The sequence below is a fragment of the Pieris rapae genome, chromosome 12, assembly GCF_905147795.1.
Source record: "Pieris rapae chromosome 12, ilPieRapa1.1, whole genome shotgun sequence".
NCBI classification, from domain to species: domain Eukaryota; kingdom Metazoa; phylum Arthropoda; class Insecta; order Lepidoptera; family Pieridae; genus Pieris; species Pieris rapae.
The window spans coordinates 7,808,228-7,831,084 of record NC_059520.1 but is presented as its reverse complement, the minus strand read 5'-3'; the positions used below and the strand labels follow the sequence as shown (position 1 = coordinate 7,831,084).

The window sequence follows — 22,857 nt, the reverse complement described above, 5'->3', positions numbered from 1 at the left end:
CCTACTAGATCATAGATAGTACTTAAGAATCGATATTTGGTGTTAAAATAATGTCTTTTAATTTTCATCCTAGACAATGGTTCAATGTTAGACTTCATTAGAATCTAGCGACACCTTTGTTGTCTATAATAAAAGTTCTTAAGTACATTGTCTAGGCAATTGCATTTAGTTGAGTAGTTTCATTATGTTTATAGTGATTTTTATTTTATTTTAGTTAACCTATGTGAGTATATTTTAAGGTAAATAGTTCGAGAATGCTTCATATTGTAACTATTGAAGATGTATAAACAATAAATGGATTATTTTATATCTGTACTTTATTTCAATCTGATGTATATTTTGTTGTAATTTTTGAAATTTTGATACTTTGAAATAGAAATTGTTTCATAAGATACATTCATTCTTCAATAACTATATTTCATGATTTATGTTCTTCTGAGATAGTTCTGTACCATCATTTCCTTGTAGTACAGGTACGATGTAGCTCGTGTTCTCAGATCCAAATTAATCGGGATCGGTACAATTTGAGTCACTCATTAAAAGCGTCAAGCCTTCTAGTTACTGTCACTGCTTTCGGAAAGCTCGGCTTTATCCTTTGGCAGCAATGGCTTCTTTTTTGTATACTTTCGTTTTCTATCAATTTTCGTCTTTCTGAATATTTCTATCGCTTTCATTTTATTCTGTAATAGACTCTGTTTAGCTTTTTCTTTTTGTGGAATTAATTCATGGCAAGCGTCGGTTTTTGGTACGATAAAATTAAATTCTGGTTTGTCGTCGGACTTTGCTACTTTGACGATTCCATCAATATTTTTGAGCTCATCGTTTTCAACTTTTCTCTTGCGAGCGGTTTTTCCTTTTTTATCCTTTTTAGTAGAAACATCTTCAACGTCATTTTGTGAGTTAGGGTCCATTTTTTGTACGGCTGCCTTAACTCGCTTGCTCATTTGCTCGTCTAGAGATTCACACACGATTTTCCTTTTAAAATAGTCGTGGACCGTTTTTTGATTTTTTCTATCAAGCAACCTTTTTAAAACCGGCTTTATTATTTCGTCTAATTTATTTTGGGACCAGCCAAACTTATCTTTTGTGTAATCTCGTAAAATTGTTATGTCTATGTTGCCCCATGTGAACTTTTCTTTACTTTTTTCAACATATGGCTCTAGATAGGCTTGTACTACCTGAAAATAAATAAAAACAAATATATTGTCTGATTTTTAATGATTTTATAGTTTAGGCTTAAAGCCACGTAAGTTTTAGACGTAAATTAATTAAATGTTATAACTTACCCTAATACTAGGAAACTCATCAGTGAGCGATACATTTTTTAACTTTTTCTTAAGTTTAATATTATCTGTTCTCTTTCCCGCTCTAACCCATTGTTTAAACTCTTGAAGACCTGTCAAAATTTGCTGGTACTGTGCTTGGTTTGACAGCTCACTAAGTTTTTTCTTATTAAAAGGAAACGATGCAAGTATTTCCATTGCAGTTACTGGTCCTATCCCGTTAACACCAGTTGTATAATCGCTTCCAACTAATAGGGCTAGCAGGATCAGTTGCTCCCTACTTAGATCTAAAAACGTCTTACACTTTAATAAGCAAACCCATATAAGTCAATAATAATATAAGTTAATATAATTTTTTTTTGTTTTTGTTAATTAATTAGAATAAAATTGTTCACTACAGGAGTTCACCTGATGATGATTAGAAGCGCAAATGTTAACAATTATCTTATACTTATTGTAATACTTAAGTTTTGCTAGTAATAAATAAATAAGCCCTTTAGCTTTTGATACACTCATCAATAAAAACAAGTTTCTAATTATTTCCAATACACATATATTCTTCATAGGTAACAGACGTCAGCGGTCAGACAGAATATGTTGGAAGTTTGAAAAGATCTATTGTCTTGGTGTTACAATAGTGTACATTTTTATGCGTAAAATGTATGATGTGCCTGATTAAATAATAAAATTGTACTTACTAAATGATCTCTCAATCCTTTCACTCAAAAACTGAAGGACATGTTTCTTCTGATTAAAAAAGTTCTTGTATACAGTTTTTCCTCCAAACAGCCAAATATCACTGTCATCGGTAATCGTGCCATCGGTCAATTTGGCATCCTCCAAAAATGCGCATTGCGCCTCGGCTTCCATTGGCGCCACAATGTAAGGAATGCCAAACACTTGAAGAAGTTCTTGCGCATCTTTAGTCATTTGTTCAGAAATATTTCTACCAACGCGATCAAGCCGTCCTTTTTGATGTAATAATTCTTGTTGTTCATTTTCCATTTCCACTTCCATTGTTTCTAGTCTTTCTTTAGTTATTGGTTCAATGTGATTTTTAGGGGCTTCTGGATGTTTTAATATGGAATTCTCAGAAGACTCTCCTGCCATATTGCTTATTTCTTCAATGTTTACACTCTCAGCCGTAGATTGATCGTCATTTATACACTCATCATTTTTATTTATATTGTTTATTGGTGTATCGGTTTTGACATTTGTTTTATCTTGTGCCATTTCATTATCTATCTTTGGAGCAATTATTTCCTTTACCGGAGGAACGCTTACATCTTTTAAAGGTGACTTAATTGGTTGAGTTTTTATTTTTGTAGGTGACGAAATCTGGTTTAATTTTATATTTGAGACCTCTTGTTTACTTTCAAAAACATCAGAAAAAATATCATCTTCAATCTCATCTTCTAAATTTAATGTCAATTGCACAACTGGCTTTGGTCGGTCATCTGTTTCAGATACCTCTTCAAAGTCATCATCACTAGAGTTTGATAGATTTGAAGTATCATCTAGACTTATGATTACTTTTGAATTTTCTTCTGATGAATCAAGACTTATTACATCCTCCTTATTATTTTCCACATACATTATAGATGAATCATCATTGACAATATTGTTTTCTGTTTTTTGCAAAACCTCAATAGTTGTGTTGCTTAAAGTCGGGTCTCCTACATTGTCATCAATATTGTTCTTCTCCACAAAGCAAGAGGTCAACATTTGAGGTTTATTTAATTCTTCTTCACTACTCACTTCTACATGTTCCTCTATAATTGTTTCTTCATTATTAAGCTGAGCTATTATTTCTTCAACATTGATTTCTTTTGCTTTAGCTTTCTGTTTATTTTTAACTAGGATAATATCGTCAATAGCTTTATGTGTAAAATCACTGTACTGCATTATGTAAGCTTTAGCAGAAGTAATATTTTGGGGTAAATATTCCTCTTCTTCATCAGAATAATCTGAATTAGAATCTGTCATACAAGAAGTCCAAGACTCATCTGCATTTGAAGTTGATGCCCTTACTGAAGGTTCTGTATCATCAACACATTCTAGAGACATTTTAATTGCTTTCTGTAAGTCATCTTCAAGTTCATCAAATTTAGTTCCTTCATTAGAACTAACTTCTACCGTTTCATTCTCTAATTTATTTTCTTTTTCCAACTCCAGTTCCTTCTTTTTTTTAGCATCAGCTAGAGCCTGTTTTACATTATTAATTAGTAGATATCGAGTTGATTGATCGGAAGCTATACGTCGAGAGGGAAAATCTTCAATATTTGTATTTATACCTTCCTCATTAAGTAGTGTTTCCAAATCATTTAATGACATTCCGACGTCTCCTATTTCTTTTTCTGTTTCTTCAATACATTCTTGCACTTTTCTTCTCTTCAACAATCTTTGCATCTGTAATCATACAATAAGCTATTTAATATCTTTATTGTTTATAAATAATAATTTTTATTACAAAAGACTAACTTGAAAATCGGAAAAGCTGTCACTTCTTTTTGGTAATGTGTGTAATTTTCCCCATGAGTTCATTTTCCTTGTTTCTTTTAATTCCAATAAAAGGTCATATTTTTCTTTGGATGGCATGTTTTTGAAGTCTTGAGATTCCAAATCCACTGTGTGCAAGTCAACAGTGGAAGCACTTGAATCTTCATCATCTGATCTAATCAAATCAGAAAGTTTAAGATTTATTTGTTAAGAAACTAAATATACTATTTTAATAAATAAAAATTACATACTCTGTGTCACTTTCCGTCTCTTTTTGAGGCAATTCAGGTAATTTAAAGATATCCTCATCATTTGCATTTGTATTAATTTTCTTGGGAGATATTTGTTTACCCAGGAGTGCACCCACAGCAGTTTTTTTACCAATTAATAAAGCAAGTTCTCGTTTAATGCGCTCTGATTCTGAGTTGTACTTTAACTTGTTATCTTGTCTTTTAGCCTAGAATGAGATATTTTTACATGATCAAGAAGTATTAATTTTGGAACAAGCATAAGATATATATATATATATCTTAGCATAAGATATAAGATATATATATAACTTACAATAGTTTGTCTTTTTAAATCAGGAACTCCCCCGTCAAATACAAATACAGGTTTTATTCGAAAATATAATAATTTACATAATCTCTGAAACAATCCAATAAGGTGAGCATTTGGTAGTGGTGCACCTTTTGCATCTTGGTATCCTTTGACCATCTGATGCAACCATATAGAAATATCTGTGAAATATAAAAAAAATTTCTATGACTGTTGGGAACTCGCTAATGAAAGAACAGAAAGGTTAGTTATGTAAATTGCAATAAAAATAAAAATTGCATACCAACAGCTAAAATTTTGTTTTCTAGGGTTTCAACCGGCACTGGTTTCCCTGCCGGCTCAATAAGTCGCCATAAACCAGTAACTCCCATTGCATAAGTATAATTGTTTCCAAATGTTTTTGTTTTAATTAAAATTTAAAATAAATAATGCAGTATATAATATAACAAAGGTCGTTTCCCACGAGATCTACGGTCAATCGCCGGCCTCTTCCTCACACAGCGCAACCTTTTCGCTTCTACTGAACTCAATGTATTTATAACACACACAACAACAAAACGAAATGATAACTGCTTGCTACTGGAGCATTCGTAAGTGTTCGCTTCACTACATACAATATCAAATGTTTTACTACGCGACGCCCACTCTTTCCCACACTTTATTTTCTCACGCCCCATGCGTAACCCCACATCCTATGACCGGCTGTCTGCCAGTCGGCACGCTAAAGTCGACGATCTCGTATCATTCCGCTATTCTCGTGCGCATGTAAACAGCGCGTCGATATTTTGTGCTTGAAGTTTGAACATCCCTTCGTGAATCGGTCTACAGTCTATGCCCTCTTGACAGTTACCTAGCGTTGTCGAATCGAATGTCGTATTTACTTGAATAAACAACGTTTTGCAAACATTTAACATTATCAATAAAAAAATTGTTTTGTGCAATAATAATGATTAAAATAAACTAGAAATTATAAATTAAAAAATATTTTTAGTAAGTTAATTGGTCAAAACACGGATCTGAAAATTACACTCAGGAACAGGTGTTTTTGATAGAAAAGTGTGTTGCTGTTCCCATCGTAATTATTTGTTTACTGTGTTGTGAATAATATAAAAGTGTATCGATCCAGTGTATATTACATTACCCATATATAGTGGTGTTTTCAATGACAAAAGTGATATAATTTAATAAAGGTGCATGTACTTTGAAAACTCGCTACCGGTTCTTACTAAACGCTATGAAGTGTAGCTATAGGACAGTGTTTTATCAAAGGTGATGATGTTTTTCAAGGTTTTTTTATGGTGTGCAGCGTTATGAGGTGCAAATTAAGGTGAAAGTGAGCCGTGGCTAGCATGCCACATCAGTACGGCGCGGGCGCTGGTGGGTTGGGCGGGCGCCCACCATCCCCGCCGCCGCAGCCAGGTGCCTTGTACCCGCGCTATGCCGCAGCAGCGGGACCTGGCGCCGGCGCCTATCGCCCCGAAGAACGCCGCCTTACTAGAGAAGCTATGGAGAGATATCTCCGGGACCGTTCAGATATGGTTGTGGTTATCCTACATGCTAAAGTAGCTCAAAAATCCTATGGTAATGAGAAAAGGTTCTTTTGTCCGCCTCCCTGTATCTATCTGTTTGGTGATGGATGGAGACTGAGAAGGGAAAGAATGCTCAGAGAAGGTGAAACTGAGCAAGCATCACAGCTTTGTGCATTTATTGGCATAGGTAACTCAGACCAGGATATGCAGCAGCTAGATTTAAATAATGGAAAACAGTACTGTGCTGCTAAAACCTTGTACATATCAGATTCAGATAAGAGAAAACATTTTATGTTGTCTGTCAAAATGTTTTATGGCAATGGTCATGATATTGGTATTTTTAATAGTAAGAGGATAAAAGTTATTTCTAAGCCGTCTAAAAAGAAACAATCATTAAAGAATGCTGATTTATGTATAGCGAGTGGTACAAAAGTTGCCCTGTTTAATAGATTAAGGTCACAGACTGTCTCAACAAGATATCTGCATGTAGAAAATGGCAATTTTCATGCATCCTCTACACAGTGGGGCGCTTTTACAATTCATTTATTAGATGATAATGAGAGTGAATCAGAAGAGTTTGCTGTCAGAGATGGCTATGTACATTATGGTTCAACGGTGAAGCTGGTATGCTCTGTGACAGGCATGGCATTGCCTAGATTAATAATAAGAAAGGTAAATTTTATTCATTTAATAAATCATATGTATGCATTTTGTAGAGCTGTAAAATATATATTTTTTTACAGTTATGTATTAAATAAAATTTTCAATTTAGATTTCATATAACTAATAATTAATAGTAAAAAATTATATCAGTAAGTAACTACCTGCTTAAGTATATTTGCTTATATCTAGCAAAGACATGTTAGTTTTATGTGTTAAATGTTCAATAACCACGTAATATAACAGATACACATGCAGATGTCATTTGGTGGTTTACTTTTTTAAATTAATCAGTCTATTTGTCTATAAACCCTTATGTTTTGTCAGAAATAAGTACCTAGTGCCTTAGCCTTTCACTCATTTTAAATCTAATATTAAATTTAACATAAACAATATCATCATACACTTTTTGAAAAAAATAAAAAGTGATATTAGTTATATGAAATAATAAATACAGACTAAGGACCAGAATAAAATTAATATATTTGATGAAGACATTTTCTTCACCTCTAGAGGTAGCATCTGATCTTCCACATAAATCCTTTTTTTTAATTTTTGAGATTACATTTGTACCTCTTAGTTTTTTTACACATTTTGCTGGAACCAGGTTAGTAAGAGTTTACATTAAAATAATTTTATTCAATTCATGTCCTGCTAGGTTTTAAAATGGGGAAGCTGGGTTTTATATATATCTCTCATGTCATGGTCCTATAAAAAGCTTGCAAATATGCATTTAATATAAAAATTAAATGCATATTTGACATTGCTAGGTTAGAATTAACAATCATATAATACATATAATAAATCATATAGTAAATAAATAATAATAGATAAATATAATATTGTTGATTCCTCTTTTTAAACTTTCCAACTGTTGCCTTACTCATTACTGGCTTTGGTCAGTGAATTAAGAGTTGTCTAAATACTTAATCTTTATGTCTTTTTAGGTAGACAAACAGATGGCTTTGCTAGAGGCCGATGACCCTGTCTCACAACTACATAAATGTGCATTTTATATGAAGGACACTGAGAGGATGTACCTTTGTTTATCACAAGAAAGAATCATACAGTTTCAAGCAACTCCATGCCCCAAAGAACCAAATAAAGAAATGATAAATGATGGAGCCTGCTGGACTATTATATCAACTGATAAGGCGGAATATCAGTTTTATGAGGGAATGGGGCCAGTAAGGTATGTAAAGTATAGCATTTATCTGTACAAGAGGTTCCTTTTAAGACCAAATCCTAGTAGGACCTAAGCTAAAAGCTTAAAGTTTTCCTCATGATTTTACTAATTCTTAAAAGGCCGGCAACGCATTCGCGAGCCCTCTGGCATTGAAAGTGTCCATAGGCGGCGGTATCACTTAACTAACTATTAAAAAAAAATCAGGATAAATAAAAGACATTCATAAAATAAATGTGTAGTGCATATCTTTCATTTCTTAAGTTTAGTAAACAGCACTTATCTTGGAAAGAAGGATTAAACGATTTAAAAAGGAAATTGTTTTAGTAATTTAATATTTTTATAACTGATAAATGGCTGGACCAATATTCTTTTGCCTTAGAAGATATTATATAATATCCTAAATATATATAATATCTTTTTGCACGAGGCCACAAAGTCCATTTTACCAATGTTACTAGAAGTGATAGGCGATGAATATCAAGAAAACCTATGTAATTAATTCAGAATCTAAGATATACTGCTGCTATTTTAAGTATAAAACCTCTTTCTAAAGCGATTTTGTCGAACTATTTTTGTATTAATTTTTATTCACGTTCTGAGAAAGGCAAAGGCGCCGGGACAACTTTGAATAGATTAACCGGAAGTCGTTATCTATAATTGCGAACCGGTAACCACATCCATAATTCGATAAAAGCTGTCAAAAATAATCTCGGCCATTTGAATATTTAATTAATTTTTAAACAATATTAATTTAATGTCGCTAAGCTGTCGTCCTTAGAAAATACGTGAATAGAAGAAAAATGGGGTGATGTAAACAATTCACATTTAGTAATGACGACTTTAGACATGTCAAAAATGCAAATCTCATCTAAAGATTGCATAGTTCCCAGTTTACCTTCTTCTTTGAAAAATTATAAGTTTAGTTTATATCTGTTTTTTTATAACTTTTATAAAAAACGTGTTTAGTTATAAGTTTGTTACATTCCAGGAAATTAATGTACACTGGAAATGCAGCACTTTTAATTGTAGTTGAACATATTAAAGAATATTTGAAATTGAAAAAAAAGTTAATGACGACTTTTTGCTATCAAATTATGGGTGTATAGATCGTCTTAGGGCTTAAGTGATCAACACTTGACCCTGTGGTTGTGCGATCGTATCACGGACCACCAATTTGTAGGATGAATCATGAAGGCGTGAGGAACCTACATATAAAAAACTCATATGTCAAACAGAGAAAGCTGATCACCTACCTGTATTTAAATTATCAAATGAAATATGCAATCTGAGGCCCATAGAGTTGTAGTGTAAACCAGAGATAATATTATCTAATTGCAGTTTTTTTCATTTAGTTAATTCAGTTTGTATTCGTGTCAGGCACAATTTTGTTTCTTAGTACCTTTATAGTTATTGACAAAGTTCGTTACATATATTTTGAACGTCGTTAATTACTAAATTGTTGACAATGAATCGATAACATTCATCAAACTTTGACCACGCTATCAAACCATTGGCAAACACGTTATGATACTTAAATAATATGAGGGGACATTCAATTGCTATCGAAAGCCAAACATTTTCTACTCACACGCCAATAAACAGGGCTTAGATTATCCTAATAGTTCATATAAGTATGTACTGTGGCCTGGGACTTCCTTCTGGCATTAGTGAACATATAGTTTAGAATTCTTCGTCATCAGACCTTGCTGATAAAGATTTGGTTTAAAAGTCTGTCCGTTCTACGCCCTTATTACTGATAACATTGAACGGGTGGGAGAATTGTTAATGTGTGTGGTTTTTGTCATCTGCGCTGTTATTAATATGATTTTATTGTAGTATATAAAAAAAACTACTAGAAAGCTGGGGCATATTATTTTCAAAATATTAGAAATAATGTCTAAACGTGCGTTCTACCAACAGGATTGGGATTGGAATTGAATATATGTAGTAATAAAATTTAATTTACAGCTAATGTGTGTTGCTGCTGTGTTCTGCTTTGTATATTATACTAGCTGACCTGGCAAACGTCGTCTTGCCAAACTACTACCTTTAACTCAGCGCCATCTGTTAGAATTGTATCAAATAATAAACAAATGTTAATGTTATCGTAATTTTAGTAAGGATGCCTATTTTTTTGAAAATGAAATATAGCCTATGTCACTCAGGAATGATGTAGCTTTCCAACAGTGAAAGAATTTTTCAAATCTGCCAAGTAGTTTCGGAGCCTATTCAATTCATACAAACAAACAAACAAAAAATCAAACCTTTCCTCTTTATAATATTAGTATAGACCTATGTCACTCAGGAATGATGTAGCTTTCCAACAGTGAAAGAATTTTTCAAATCTGCCAAGTAGTTTCGGAGCCTATTCAATTCATACAAACAAACAAACAAAAAATCAAACCTTTCCTCTTTATAATATTAGTATAGATAAATATGCCAAAAAAGTTGAGTAGATCATGACGCAAGACACGGTAGTTGGTTGCTTCTATGAATTTTAGAGAATCGTTGCATGCAAGCTTTTTTTAAAATAAATATTCACGCGAGATTTATTTAAAAGAAATGTTCAATATTAAAATTGAATTTATCACAATTGTTAAATATGTTTTAACTCGATAAATTCGTGTGCTTGTAGATGTTTTCATTTTTTTTTGTCTACATCATATTTTCCCAATTAGTGGTACGTTTACCGCCAGGGGTACGTGAAGTAGCATCAAGTGGTGCGCGCGGCTATTAGTTAAAACAATTGCCACACATCCATTCACACTTTCGCGTTTATAATATCAATAGGATTAAACAACAAAAAAACAAAAACAAAAATCATTTATTCATATAGGTAACATAATGTACACTTATGAACATCAAAAAAGAAAAGAAATATACATAAAATGATTCTAATTTTACATTTACTGCCAGTTCTCAAATCATTTGCGTATGAACCCGCAGGTTTGAGGTCTTTTTCGAAGTGGTCCGTTGAAAAAACTATTGGTCGACGTTTAAGGACGGATTCATACGAAAAGGTCGTTCAAATTGTACCACCTTTTATTCTAAATAGAGGATTGGTGATTGTTGTACACAAGTACGATAATAATACAGTATTAACTTCCCAAGCGGACAGATAATTACGTTAAGAACATAAATATATATTTGCCTCGTGCACTGTTTAAAAACAAATGAAGACACAAAGTAACAGCAAAAATCGTTTAGTAAGAGAATAAAAATAGAATAGGTATAAATTTGTTAAGTAAAATTAATTAATTAAGTAACGTTTAGATGTAAAAGGAAGAGACTGGCTGCCCACAACACAGGGAATCCTAGTGTGGGGGCCAGAGCACTCTACTTTATAGAAACAATTATTGTATTTTGTGTCTAATAAAGTTATTTCTTTCTTTCTTTCTAAATATACTAAGAATTTTGCAAATAAAGAACGTGAGGAGATTAAATGCTGTGGAAAGAGAGCGATAAAAGTATGTGTAAGAAGTATGTGAGCGGTGTAGGTTGAATGAGGACGTAGTTACATGGATGCGAAAGGGAATGCTTAGGTGCTTGGAACATGCAGAACAGATGAATAGAGCGGTTAACAAATTGAATTAGGCAGCCGGGTACCCGGGCCAAATCCAGAGTACAAGTTTAAAGTACCCACATCCGGCAAGTTTGGATGGTGAATGTCATGAAGGTAGATGAAGCGAGAGAGAGGACCGTAGCAAGTGAAGATCCGTGGTCTCAGCCTACTCCTTCGAGAAAAAACCGTGATGATATGCATGAAATTTTACAAGACATTTTTTTATATTTTCCTCGACTTGAATTAGCCGGTTTCCGTATAAATATTAATTACATGTATCGTATCATCAAGTACACATGGGAATATCGAGTTACTATAACATATGTTGGGCGACCGAACGATCTTAATTCAACTTTAGTGTTTTATTTTAAATGTACGTATTAGTAGACATTTCAGTTTGGCAGGCTTTAGATAGTTACAGATAGACAAATTTTTTTACTAATGAAACACATACACATAAACACATTATAATAGTTATAATAATAAAAAAAGAAAAATAACAAAAAATGGTGGGAAAAAATGAAATAAGGTACATTTTAAGTGTGTGTGTTGTGGTTGACTACGTTGCTTACTTCAGGGTGTCGGTTTTTTGTGACGAAGTACGCGCGCATCGTAATAATTACTCTCATCATTTTTCCCTAACACGCCAAAAGAAGTATACGTTATACTTATTTCTTTTTACAATCAAGGCGATCATACTTACATACGTCATAAGAATTAAAATTATGCACTTACAACGTAAAATCCCTATCATCCAAAGCAAGACAATTAGATCTGAACTACGCATTGAGAAAAATCTAAAAAAAGAGAAATGGAATTTTTTTGGCTTTTACTAGAACTCTTAACAAATGAATTGAGTCCTTAATTTACATCACCAAATATTTTGTCCCTAGGTCTCCAGTAACACCTGTTCCGCTTGTCCACTCATTGAATCTAAATGGTGGCGGAGACGTAGCCATGTTAGAACTCGCCGGTGACAACTTCACGCCGTCTTTGCAAGTGTGGTTCGGAGACGTGGAAGCAGAGACAATGTACCGATGCGCTGAGTCAATGCTTTGCGTAGTGCCGGATATATCGCAGTTCAGGGGACAGTGGCTTTGGGTGCGGCAGCCAACTCAGGTAAGACGCGAGTTTATTCTGCTCATGTTGCAGGATCAGGTCTGACTCTCAGCGGTTCTTTATCGGGGAACTTCTGTATAGATTTTACAGAGACTACCTACGTCTGGACAAAAAAATAACAAAATAGTTGTAATCGTTTGGTTGTAGGTTTTTTGAGCTATATCTTACGGGATATAAATAATAAATTATGAATTTTCTTTTAAGTAAAGCACTAAATAGTTGTAGTGAAAAGCCGTTTGATATCAAAATATAATTTTCTTCAGGTACCAGTATCACTAGTAAGAAACGACGGGATCATATACGCCACTGGCCTAACATTCACCTACACGCCAGAACCAGGCCCACGGCCGCTCTGCGCGCCAGTAGATGACGTCATGAGGCCAGAACAGGCTTGGCACCATGAAACGCACAGACTACCAGACAACATTCAATAACACAGGTTTTCCTGATGCTGTTCATCCAAAGAACGTCTGCGGTGAGTGTAGTTTAGTGCCTTGGTTATTCCAAAACACAAATATAATCTGTCAAATGTGACATTGACATTTTGATTGTCAATTGTTTGTGACGTATTGGAATAACCTAAGGCTACTGACAAGTTTGTAGGCTGGAGGTTAGCTTATTTCTAAGACTAAATCACTTTTAACAGATTAAGTGACCCACTAACGCCAAATGAATTTGTATGAAAATGGTCACCTGACAAATTTTGAGAAAATATCATTACCATAATATATGAAATGTTTATTTTGTCAGTTTGAAAAAAATGGTAAAGATCTTTGGCATATAGTAAGGCAAAAGTGTAATCTGTAGAGGGCGTAGATTAAAAACAATGTACCATGCAAATTATACGACTGGGACAAGACAATTCGCCCAGGGATAATCTAGCTTCTAAGTGTCGAACACACCTGTCAGTGAGTAATGTACTTTTAAGGCTGTATGTTGGTACTTGGCATTTACCTCTGAGATTCTTATGTAATTTTTATGTGTATAAGAGTCGAATCAATTTTTGTCTGAGATGTATCCGTCACTAGATATTATTTAACAGGTTATTTTACGCTTATTTTTGTTGCAATTTTGTTCATGTAAACATATAGACTGCAGATAATATAAAACGGAAGGCTAAATGGAATAAATTGTTAAATGGATGGAATGGATGAACACAGACGAGAAATCTTGTTATTTGGAATAATCCGTATAAATTGGTTTCAAAAATATTTATTTTTCCAAAAAAATCCAGATATAAATCATTTTCATACGTTGACGTATGGAAATAATGACTAAAAACGGTCACAGATTAGTCGAAACCCCTATGGGTTGTTTTCTTTATTTAACCTCCTAATACTATTTTATGGACTTTAATTTTTGACTTTTTTAGACGTTTGTTACGTGATAATTGACAACTACATATGATCTGGCGCGACGCCATCTTGCTTAGCGTTTTGGCGGGATCTTGAATTTATAAATGTTAAAGCCAGAACAGAATTAAAAATAACAATTTGTTATCTGTAGTCAAATAGATAATCTGAATTGGTTTTTAAATCTTGTTAAATAGCCCGTAAACGTCCGTTTTACATACCTCTCGTATAACACTTAAAATTAATAAACCGTTTAAATTATTATACTGAAATAACCGCTTAACCTTTATCATAAAATCACAGACAATTAAGATTATGATTAGCATTAAAAAGATAATTGTTAATGTCTTGATTTATATGAAACCACACCATGGGAATATTTATAACAATACAGATTCAGGCACGAATTTAATTTTAATTAATTTATTAAAAGTTTAGTCGGATGATACGTTTTTTTGGTTTTAAATTATACACATAATGAAATACTGAGTATTTAGGTAATTCTATTGGGCTAATAGAAGATGGTAGTCAGAAATCTTTCTTAGCAATCAGTAAACTCTTATGCTCAAAAAGACTAGTTTTGATTTCTCTCAGGAGTAAAAACTCTTTTCAAATAGCGTAAGGAAGCGTGTATAATAAATAAATAAGCGTGTTTTTCAGCCTAAGCCTGAAATGTATAATGAACATCTGATACCGTGATACTTAAATGTAGTAAAGATTTTCAAACTAATCTGTAAACCAAGACTGGAATTTCTTGATCAAATATTGATAACTAAAATATGTTTGTGTAAAAATGTGCTGTTTTTTAAAGTTTGTGTTTCTTTATCAACTTTTTGACTACATTCATTAAAAACAAGATTTACTATTTCAATTAGATTATAATTATTTCGTTGAAACGTAAAATGTACGTAAGTAATTACTCGATTTTTCGTTCCATTTTGTATATACATTTGTTTTAGTTGTCATAAGACGAAAGCGCTTGATTTCAAAGAAATATATTAATAATATTGAATTAATTATCATATTAACTCTAAATGTCATTGTGCATGGACACTACAATTCCATCATTTTAATCTAATTCTGATGTGGCAATGTAGACAAGACTAAAAACGTCTCAAAGGAGTCAATTATGAGTTAAAGTAAATTCAACAGTATTTAAGTAATATACGGATTTCTTTTATATTAGCTAAGTCCATCCAGTTGAGGTTGGTACACCAGAATTAGTATTATAGGTACATATATTACGTGATTTATCGATTTAACGTATCCAATAAATGAATGTGACGTAAAGACCTATTTTTAAATATTTTTCGATGGCTTAAGTTATACATGGCTTTTTGAAAATAGCATTACTGATGATGTTCAGGAAAATTTAAATTAGTCGGATCCATTAGAAAATCTGTAAACTACTAAGATAAGGAATTATTATTTAATTAAATTCGCGGTACAATCGGTATTGGTATAACGATTTCCGATTAAGTTATATTTTCAGTTGGATTTTATTACGCAACACTCAGTACTCACACTTTAATTGTTAATAATTGCCTATATATGTCACAGCCAACTAACTAAATTAGCCGTTCAATCAGCCTAGCCTCTTAACTAAACAGCGCCATTGAACTAGCGGCCTGAAAGATATTCAGCTAGTTGATCAAACAGCTAGGCAGACTTCGATCGTAGACGTTTCATTACTTGTCTAGCATGTTGACTGTCAACTCACAACTTCGAAAACAAAACTCTTCCGACTGTCAATATTGCGTTGGCAAACCACAACTTTGATGGTGTTCAAATTTTACTAAAAATCAACAATGGAAGGCTGTAGTGACAAGAGTTATGTGAATTTAGCTCTGACCGATTCAAGCAATTTAATTTTTAAACATATATTTTTATGTCAGATGCTCTTTTATTTCTGCTACATATATATGGTCACTTTATGGTACGAATGACCTAAGTATTAGCCAGTCAGTTTATTAAATGTTGTATCAAAAGCTAATGCTGAATATATTTGAGGCCGCTGAGTGCGCTAAGGCCGCGTCTTAAACGGCGCTGTGTAGTTAAAAGACTAGGGTGTTAATTGAACGGCTAATTAAGCTAGTTGGCTGCGACGTATACACTATTTCAAATTAATTCTTTGTTATTTAATTCCAAAAAACTACTCGAAATAACAAAGAATATATACATAAATATTTTATTACGTATTGAGCGACAGCAAAAGCCTTATTCAAATTTAATTTATAACAGACAAGAGATCTTATGTTAAGAGTCTATTGTATTATCTCCAAAATATTTATGGATCCGACTAATTTGGTTCGGCGTATATCATTGTATGTACATATATTCAAAGACAAGACCAAAGGACAATTCTTCAGTGCACAATTAATTGTCTTTTGTAATACGTTTAAATATCTCAATTAGTATTTTAATTGTATAGATTGTATAAGTTGAAATGTTTCTGTTAATTTGTCAGAAGTGAACAATGTAGTACTAAGTATAGTGTAGTGACGGATAGTGGTGAAATTTTTACAAAATTACGTATTGTATTTATATAAGAGTGTGATTTTGAACATTCCATGCGGAAAGTTTTATAAGAAGTACAAAGTATATTCGATATTTTTGTAGGAAAAATTTAATGGATTTATTTGGACGTAGTTTTGATTTGTAAAGTTGGATGGAGGTTTTATGGTGGCTCGGATAGCTCACGAGCAAGTCAATCTTTCAATTAGTTGGAATTGTACACTGGTGCTGATTCCATTTATGATGTAGCGACGAACGGTACGAACTACTTAGTATTTAAACCGGAACCGGAACTATGTGCCCTAATACAAAAATCCGAGCCGTCAAAACCCTTCATCGAGCTATCCTGGCATTTTGGAATCCGTCGAAGTATTACATTCTTATACCTTTTGGTATTCAATCAAGATTCAGAAATTGTCATTCAAACATGGATATTTTAATAAATCTGAATTTGAAAATGTTGATTTTTTATTTGATAAACCCATAGTAAGACCATATCAACTCTCTCTCTCGTTTATAGCATGATAAACTGAAACAGATTGTTAGTCGAAACAGGTAAATAATGTCTAAGATTTAAAAGTATATTTAACTAATACATATATATTAACTATTTTTTCAACTTATTAATGAATTGTATGGAACACACTTACGGGGTGTTTGTAGTTGTGTTTGTATAAATGAAATTTTATCTACTACCAAGGATTAACTGGGTCCTCGTATTAGTATCAATTCAGTGGAATAGCTGGATTTGAATAAATATAAAACGACACGATACTGAGAGAGTATACGGCGAAATGGTGCATTTATATTTGAATTTACCGACAGACGTAATATGTCATAATGTCGAGTGTCACGCGTAATCATAGCATCTCTAGAAATCGACCATCGACAAAATATGCTGTGGTAAAAACAAACTGAACACGCCATTTCGTTTTACATCATGTGTCACTTTTCCAGTCCAAACTTGACTTCTACAATGCTTCTTCATTATTACCTTAATAGAGAGCAAATTTAAAGTAATGTTGAACATAATTCCTTAGAATTGAATGCGTTTTTCAATAAATTGTCCCTGGTTTGCGAGTATTTAAAAATCTATATAGCGGAAATACCAAGTGATATTCAACAAAGTATCAAAGTACCGACTGCAGCGCCATCTGCCATGCTGATTTTTAATGTAAACCATCCAGGGCTCCCCACGAACGTATACAAAAAAATTCACGGTCCAGCCGTTTAAGAGGAGCTAACACACACGTACAGTAAAATTATATATGTAAGCTATCCTATCTTTTAAGTTAGATCAAACTAAACACACGGTGTGCAAACTTGATTGAAATCGGTTAAGTTTAGGAGTCCATAGCGGACAACCAACGTGACGCGTAATTTAATTTTTTGATTGTAATAAAAATCTAAAAAAGAAAGAAAAAAAAATTATTAGACACAATATCCTGTATATTGTGTCTAATAAATAGTATTTAGATAAAGTAAAGTGCACTGGCACTACGACTCCCTGTGTTGTGGGCAGCCAGTCCCTTTCTTTTCACATGTAAACAGTATTTTACTTAATGATTTCTACATAACACATTCATAATTGAACTATTTTTGTACAATAAGAATATTTTCAGTAAATGTATGTAATGTCATTTTTGAAATTCTATGGTTTTTTATGAAGTTGTTAAAAATGAAAGGGCCTTGGAAGGAGAAAAAGCGTTGGGCGAAGAAAGTACGATTTTTGCGTTTAGTTTGATTTGGTGCGGCGAGTCTTTGTTTTGCAAAACAAGATCTTTCTACAACAAGATTCAAAATCACTTCCCACAGGTGTAAAAAACACATAAAATATTAATGTAACAAGGGTCAAGAATCATGTAATTAGATTATGAATCAGAGTTAATGAAGGAATCAGTGTGGGAACGTCTTGGAGAATTCTTCACATGTAGACTACCCCATCGCGTTCCGCGCTGCTGGCTACGACCTCTGATAATCATCACGGCATTGTCTGAGATTTAGAAATATAAATAGAGAATATATATAACATTTACCGTGTTTAATAAAATATATAAACCTTATTAACACGAAACGAAAATTAATTAATATTTAAATTACTAAACGAGTTCTCAATTATTGATATTTTTAGCGGAAAAAAAAGCTGTCAAATATGTGCCCAAAAATAGTTAAGTCATGTCAAACATATTATGAAAGCTCGGTAAACGATGACAATGTTCCATTCGTAAACAGACTTCATAAAAATATGTCCAATTAAGTCAATAACAAAACTTGTCAGTGACGATTATCTTGACGACACAAATCGCATGACGACAGCAATTATTGTGATTAACGTGTAAAATACAATTACAGATAAGAAATTATGAATGAAAATGGCATTTCCACATCCTGTTCATTGATTTCAAATAGCGTAGAAACGTATTTTCGTAATTAATTTTATACGATGTATTTTGCATAGATATCTGTAAATCTGTAGTTTTTGGCTCGTGAGTCTAAGCCCCCCTGCGGTTTCCAACCGATTTGTTGGGTTGTTGTATACGCAAGCAACACTTATTACAACGGCGAAGAGCATATTTAGAAAGCGGTACAAAAAAATTGTACTCAACCAAAAGACAAAAAAGTCGTCAGAAGACAAGACAATAATAACTATATGTCTTATTGCACTTCTTGCTGACCTTATCCAATTTTTTTTCTCAAAGTCGTTGCCGGAAGAGATCATTGCTCAAAAGCGAAAGGGCCACCAGTTGCTTTCCTGTTCATTTAATTATGTCGATATTATGTCTACAACGAATGTTAATAAATAAATAAATTAAACTAAGATATTATATTATAATGGGTTTACATTACGTAAAGAATACACTAAGCAAATGGTCCGATTTCTAAAAACATTCACAATTGAATCCTTAAATGACTCTTAGTCCCTACATAATTATATAAAGGGTCTAAACTCTAAGTCCATATTTTATAAATATGTGTCCAAACGACACAATGGTTACCATTGTAAAGTACCTTCACATTATTTTCTGCAATTGAATTTTGAAATCGTCTTGAATTACGTTCCGGTTGCTTAAAAATACCTAATTATGAAATTAATTTTCAAGCAAAAAATAACATTTCAAAGCAAAATTTCCCACGCAGTTGAATTTTGAATCAATAACTGTTGTCATATCTCGAAACTTCTGCGCTTAACTTTTTGTGTTTCGTTTTATCGTCAATTGTCTTTATAATGACTCAAATTTGATTATGATAAAATATTAATTCAGACAATTTTGAGTCCTTATAAAACTATCAAATAAAATGTCTTTACTTTAGTTTTTGTAAAGGACGTTATTCACATTACAAACACTCTGCTTTAAAAATATATCAATAGAATTCAAAGACTTCATGTTAAGAGGCTAAATTCTAAGTCTTTTGTCTCTTTCTATCATATAAAGAATAGGGTGATAGAATAAAGGTGATAAGCTACGAACCCAAATTGTGCACTGTCGAAAAGGTTTGTATACTCCGCAACAGAAAAAAAAACAAAACTGTTGATTTGGAACAGTTTCTATTTTGCGAAAGATTCGAAATACAAAAATCTTTAAATTATAGAAGAAATTAAACAATAAAAGGTGTGTGAAAACAAGTTGATAGCGTGGCGTGACATCATTAATTTTCCTATCATGACGTCTAAATGAAATAATGACGATATTATTATATCGTTTATATTAGTTTTTCTAAGAACAAAGACATCCTGCTTTTTGTATTTTAACAGCAGTCATTTAAGAAATTCCAAGTTTGTCAATGCGGGATTTTCTTATGCCGTAACAATTTGGTTTTAATCAGTTTAATCTGTATCCGCACGTGTTTTCGTAAGTCTCCATAATAAATATCGGTCACTAAATCCCCGCTTTTTTTAATTTGTAAATGAGTTTTTAATAATATAATCTATACGAGTGATTCAATAATTTTTAAGAAATACCTAAATGGACATGTCGTTGCAGACGTTTTTAAAACTATATGTGTATAATTAATTCGTTGCGTCTTCACGGTTCAGTTGCGTTGATTTATTCAATGTTTTTGCCAAAGCTTTCTAAAATAGAATAAAAACGCAGATACTGTGGCCATATAATATTTAAAATGTGTTTATTCATTTGACCACAATTCATAATAATGTGTAAGATTTGGGAACCCTGAAAAAAATACCTGTGTTAGGGTTCCCAGGTCTTCCATAACAAACATAATACTTACACAATTCCATAAAAAATATGGTCCTTACCGTCTGGCCGACGACATATCAAGCACGTACACTGTATATTACGTATAATAGTAATATTTGATTGAATCAATAACTGTTGAAAAAATACGTAAATGTTATCTCAGATTTCTTTGTGGTTTCACGACGGTAATGATACCGTCGTATTGAAATACCTAATAATTTATCAGATACTGGGAGCCAACGGGCAGGAGGCTCACCTGATGTAAAGTCACCTATGGACACTTTCAATGCCACATGGCTCGCTAGTGCGTTGCTGGCCTATGAAGAACTGGTACGCTCTTTACTTTAAGGACCCTAAATCGAATTGGTTCAGAAATAGTGGACAGCTGGTTCCACATAGTGGTGGTGCGCGGCAAAAGATCCCTTAAAAACGTTCAGTTGCGGAACGATAGACGTCGAGGTGATTCAGGTGGAATTTCGTATCTGCCTCGACGTACGATGATGAAAATCAGCTGCTGGTGAACAACTCTGAAAGCTCTCCATGGTAAATGCAGTAGCAAATGCAGAGTGCCCCCACATCACTACGCAACGCCAAGGGATCAAACCGCTTGAAAACGGGTCGTCGACGATTCGAACTGGTGGTACTGGTCTTGCCCAGAGGCGAGAACAGTATCTACTCCATATGGGGCCGAATTAGTAATAGTTAATTTATAGCATAAGATTGCATTAAGTAATTGCGCGTATGACATAATTGCCTATTACATTGAAAAATAATCATGAAAAAAATTCAGAAATCTGACGCCATCATACACTTCTCGACTGTACCTAATTCGGTGTCACTGGTCATTTACCCCGTTAATTAATCGTAATGATTCTGCGATACTGTGAGAAAGCTTTGTGCACAATTGTATCATTGTCTATGCTTTTTTACAGTACACCTTGATATATGGTAGCAAGATATGCAGAGTGTGGGAAATATAATCTATGCCTGCCTTTCCAACATGTCATCTCTGGCCGTGGGAAAGAATTATTTTACCGCGTTGCTTTTTGTTTTGCTTTTACTGTACCAAATCATAATATTATTTTTAATTTGATATGTAGTTTATTTAGTTTGTAACTCGTTTTTACTGGTTATATTCTAGTGTATTTAATAACGTTACTGAAGGATCACACAGAAATGTGTCAAGCCCAATTAGGAGTTTACTTCAATGTAGGTATACTTCTGAAAATATTCAATGCGTAGCTGAGTGACGGACCAGAGATCTCCATTATCCAAACAACATGTAATTAAATAAGAAATTTGAAAGCTAACAATGTCATCAAATATCTAAAAAGGATTTTCATCTGAATGAAAAAAGTTGAGTAAAACAGTCTTGCGACCTCGTCACTGCAAAATTATAATAATATACATGGCGCAATTTTTTTACGATACTTTTGTACCTATATGTAGCTTGTATTTATTATTTTTCAACAGACCGCGAGTTTTTTTTTAAAACAAACTCCCAAGGGGTTTAAAACAATCCCCTGCTATCTCAATCAATCGCTAGATAAACGATAGTGTAAATAAATATCTAAATTTAAAAATAATCTTATATTTAAAATACTTGTGTCACGGTGTTTGAAATTAAATTCATTTGGATTCAAGGATTTTCGTGAAATTTTGTGTGCGGTTAGGTCTGCGAATTGGGCAACATTTGTTTTTAATCCTCCTAAATGTTAAGAGTGGACCAGCTCTAATTTTTTAATTTTGTATGAAACATTGTAGATGTTCACCCTCCTACGATCAATCCCAATTTTTTAATCAAAAACTTATGACTTGAACTCTGAGGTTTTAGAGAATTTTTCACAGGAAAACCTAAAAAGTTTTCATTCCGTAAAACCGATCGATATCTGGGGTAGCATAGCAAAATATTCCAAGTTGGTATGATTTATAAAGGTGGCTAAGTAAAAGCATATAAGGAGAAACAAAGATCACGAACGAAACTCCTTCAAAAGTATCTTAAATGTAGAACATTCTCCGCTCTTTGCGTGATTAAAATAAAATACTTTCCCAAGTTCTCTAGTTTTAAATAGGTAGTCACCGGTGGGCGTTGTCTGAATCAGCCAATGTGAACTGGAACACGCAAAAGCCTGCGGTGATTGGCTGACTTCAAGGTCTTAACTTTGGGGTCTGCGAGTTTATTCACCGTGCAATTTAAGTTTAGGAAAACAAAACTTTTAATGGTAGTTGCGAAATAAAGATAAACTTTGGGCATATTCAAAGTGATGATACCTAGGGTACATTTCTCGAATGAAGCCAAAACTATTCCATAGAGATTTTTTCATATATCAGTAAGATTTGGCATTTGAACCCCATTGTTGACGGTGTTGGCCTACTGGTTTCAGCGTCTGACTCAT

At 33.1% G+C, this 22,857-nt stretch overlaps 2 protein-coding genes across 3 annotated transcripts; one reads left to right on the top strand and one right to left on the bottom strand.

Moving 5' to 3' along the window:
- Window positions 1-354: 354 nt before the first annotated feature.
- LOC110999971 (DNA excision repair protein ERCC-5 homolog) lies at window positions 355-5,113 on the bottom strand. Of its 2 annotated transcripts, none has more exons than XM_022269277.2 (7): window positions 4,624-5,113; window positions 4,347-4,522; window positions 4,034-4,239; window positions 3,765-3,957; window positions 1,982-3,692; window positions 1,287-1,570; window positions 355-1,178 (listed from the first exon to the last, which is right to left on the bottom strand). In XM_022269277.2, exons 1-7 carry the CDS (start codon window positions 4,709-4,711, stop codon window positions 555-557), a joined length of 3,282 nt encoding a protein of 1,093 aa, XP_022124969.2. In that variant the 5' UTR covers window positions 4,712-5,113; the 3' UTR covers window positions 355-554. The 2 variants fall into 2 exon arrangements, with proteins under 2 accessions (XP_022124969.2, XP_045486342.1); XM_045630386.1 differs by having other exon boundaries at window positions 4,628-4,707.
- Window positions 5,114-5,134: 21 nt separating this feature from the next.
- On the top strand, window positions 5,135-16,720 carry LOC110999973 (suppressor of hairless protein). The gene is made up of 4 exons (XM_045630387.1): window positions 5,135-6,541; window positions 7,477-7,721; window positions 12,171-12,396; window positions 12,660-16,720. Exons 1-4 carry the CDS (start codon window positions 5,690-5,692, stop codon window positions 12,828-12,830), a joined length of 1,494 nt encoding a protein of 497 aa, XP_045486343.1. The 5' UTR covers window positions 5,135-5,689; the 3' UTR covers window positions 12,831-16,720.
- Window positions 16,721-22,857: the final 6,137 nt, after the last annotated feature.

Excerpts from the sequence above, each read along its gene's own strand:
- LOC110999973 (XM_045630387.1), top strand. The coding sequence starts at position 5,690 with ATGCCACATCAGTACGGCGCGGGCGCTGGTGGGTTGGGCGGGCGCCCA. Across the intron at positions 7,722-12,170 it reads GAGGGAATGGGGCCAGTAAG|GTCTCCAGTAACACCTGTTC; the intron begins GTATGTAAAGTA and ends TTTTGTCCCTAG. Across the intron at positions 12,397-12,659 it reads GGGTGCGGCAGCCAACTCAG|GTACCAGTATCACTAGTAAG; the intron begins GTAAGACGCGAG and ends AATTTTCTTCAG.
- LOC110999971 (XM_022269277.2), bottom strand. The coding sequence starts at position 4,711 with ATGGGAGTTACTGGTTTATGGCGACTTATTGAGCCGGCAGGGAAACCA. Across the intron at positions 4,240-4,346 it reads ATTTAAAAAGACAAACTATT|GCTAAAAGACAAGATAACAA; the intron begins GTAAGTTATATA and ends ATCTCATTCTAG. Across the intron at positions 1,179-1,286 it reads ATGAGTTTCCTAGTATTAGG|GTAGTACAAGCCTATCTAGA; the intron begins GTAAGTTATAAC and ends ATTTATTTTCAG.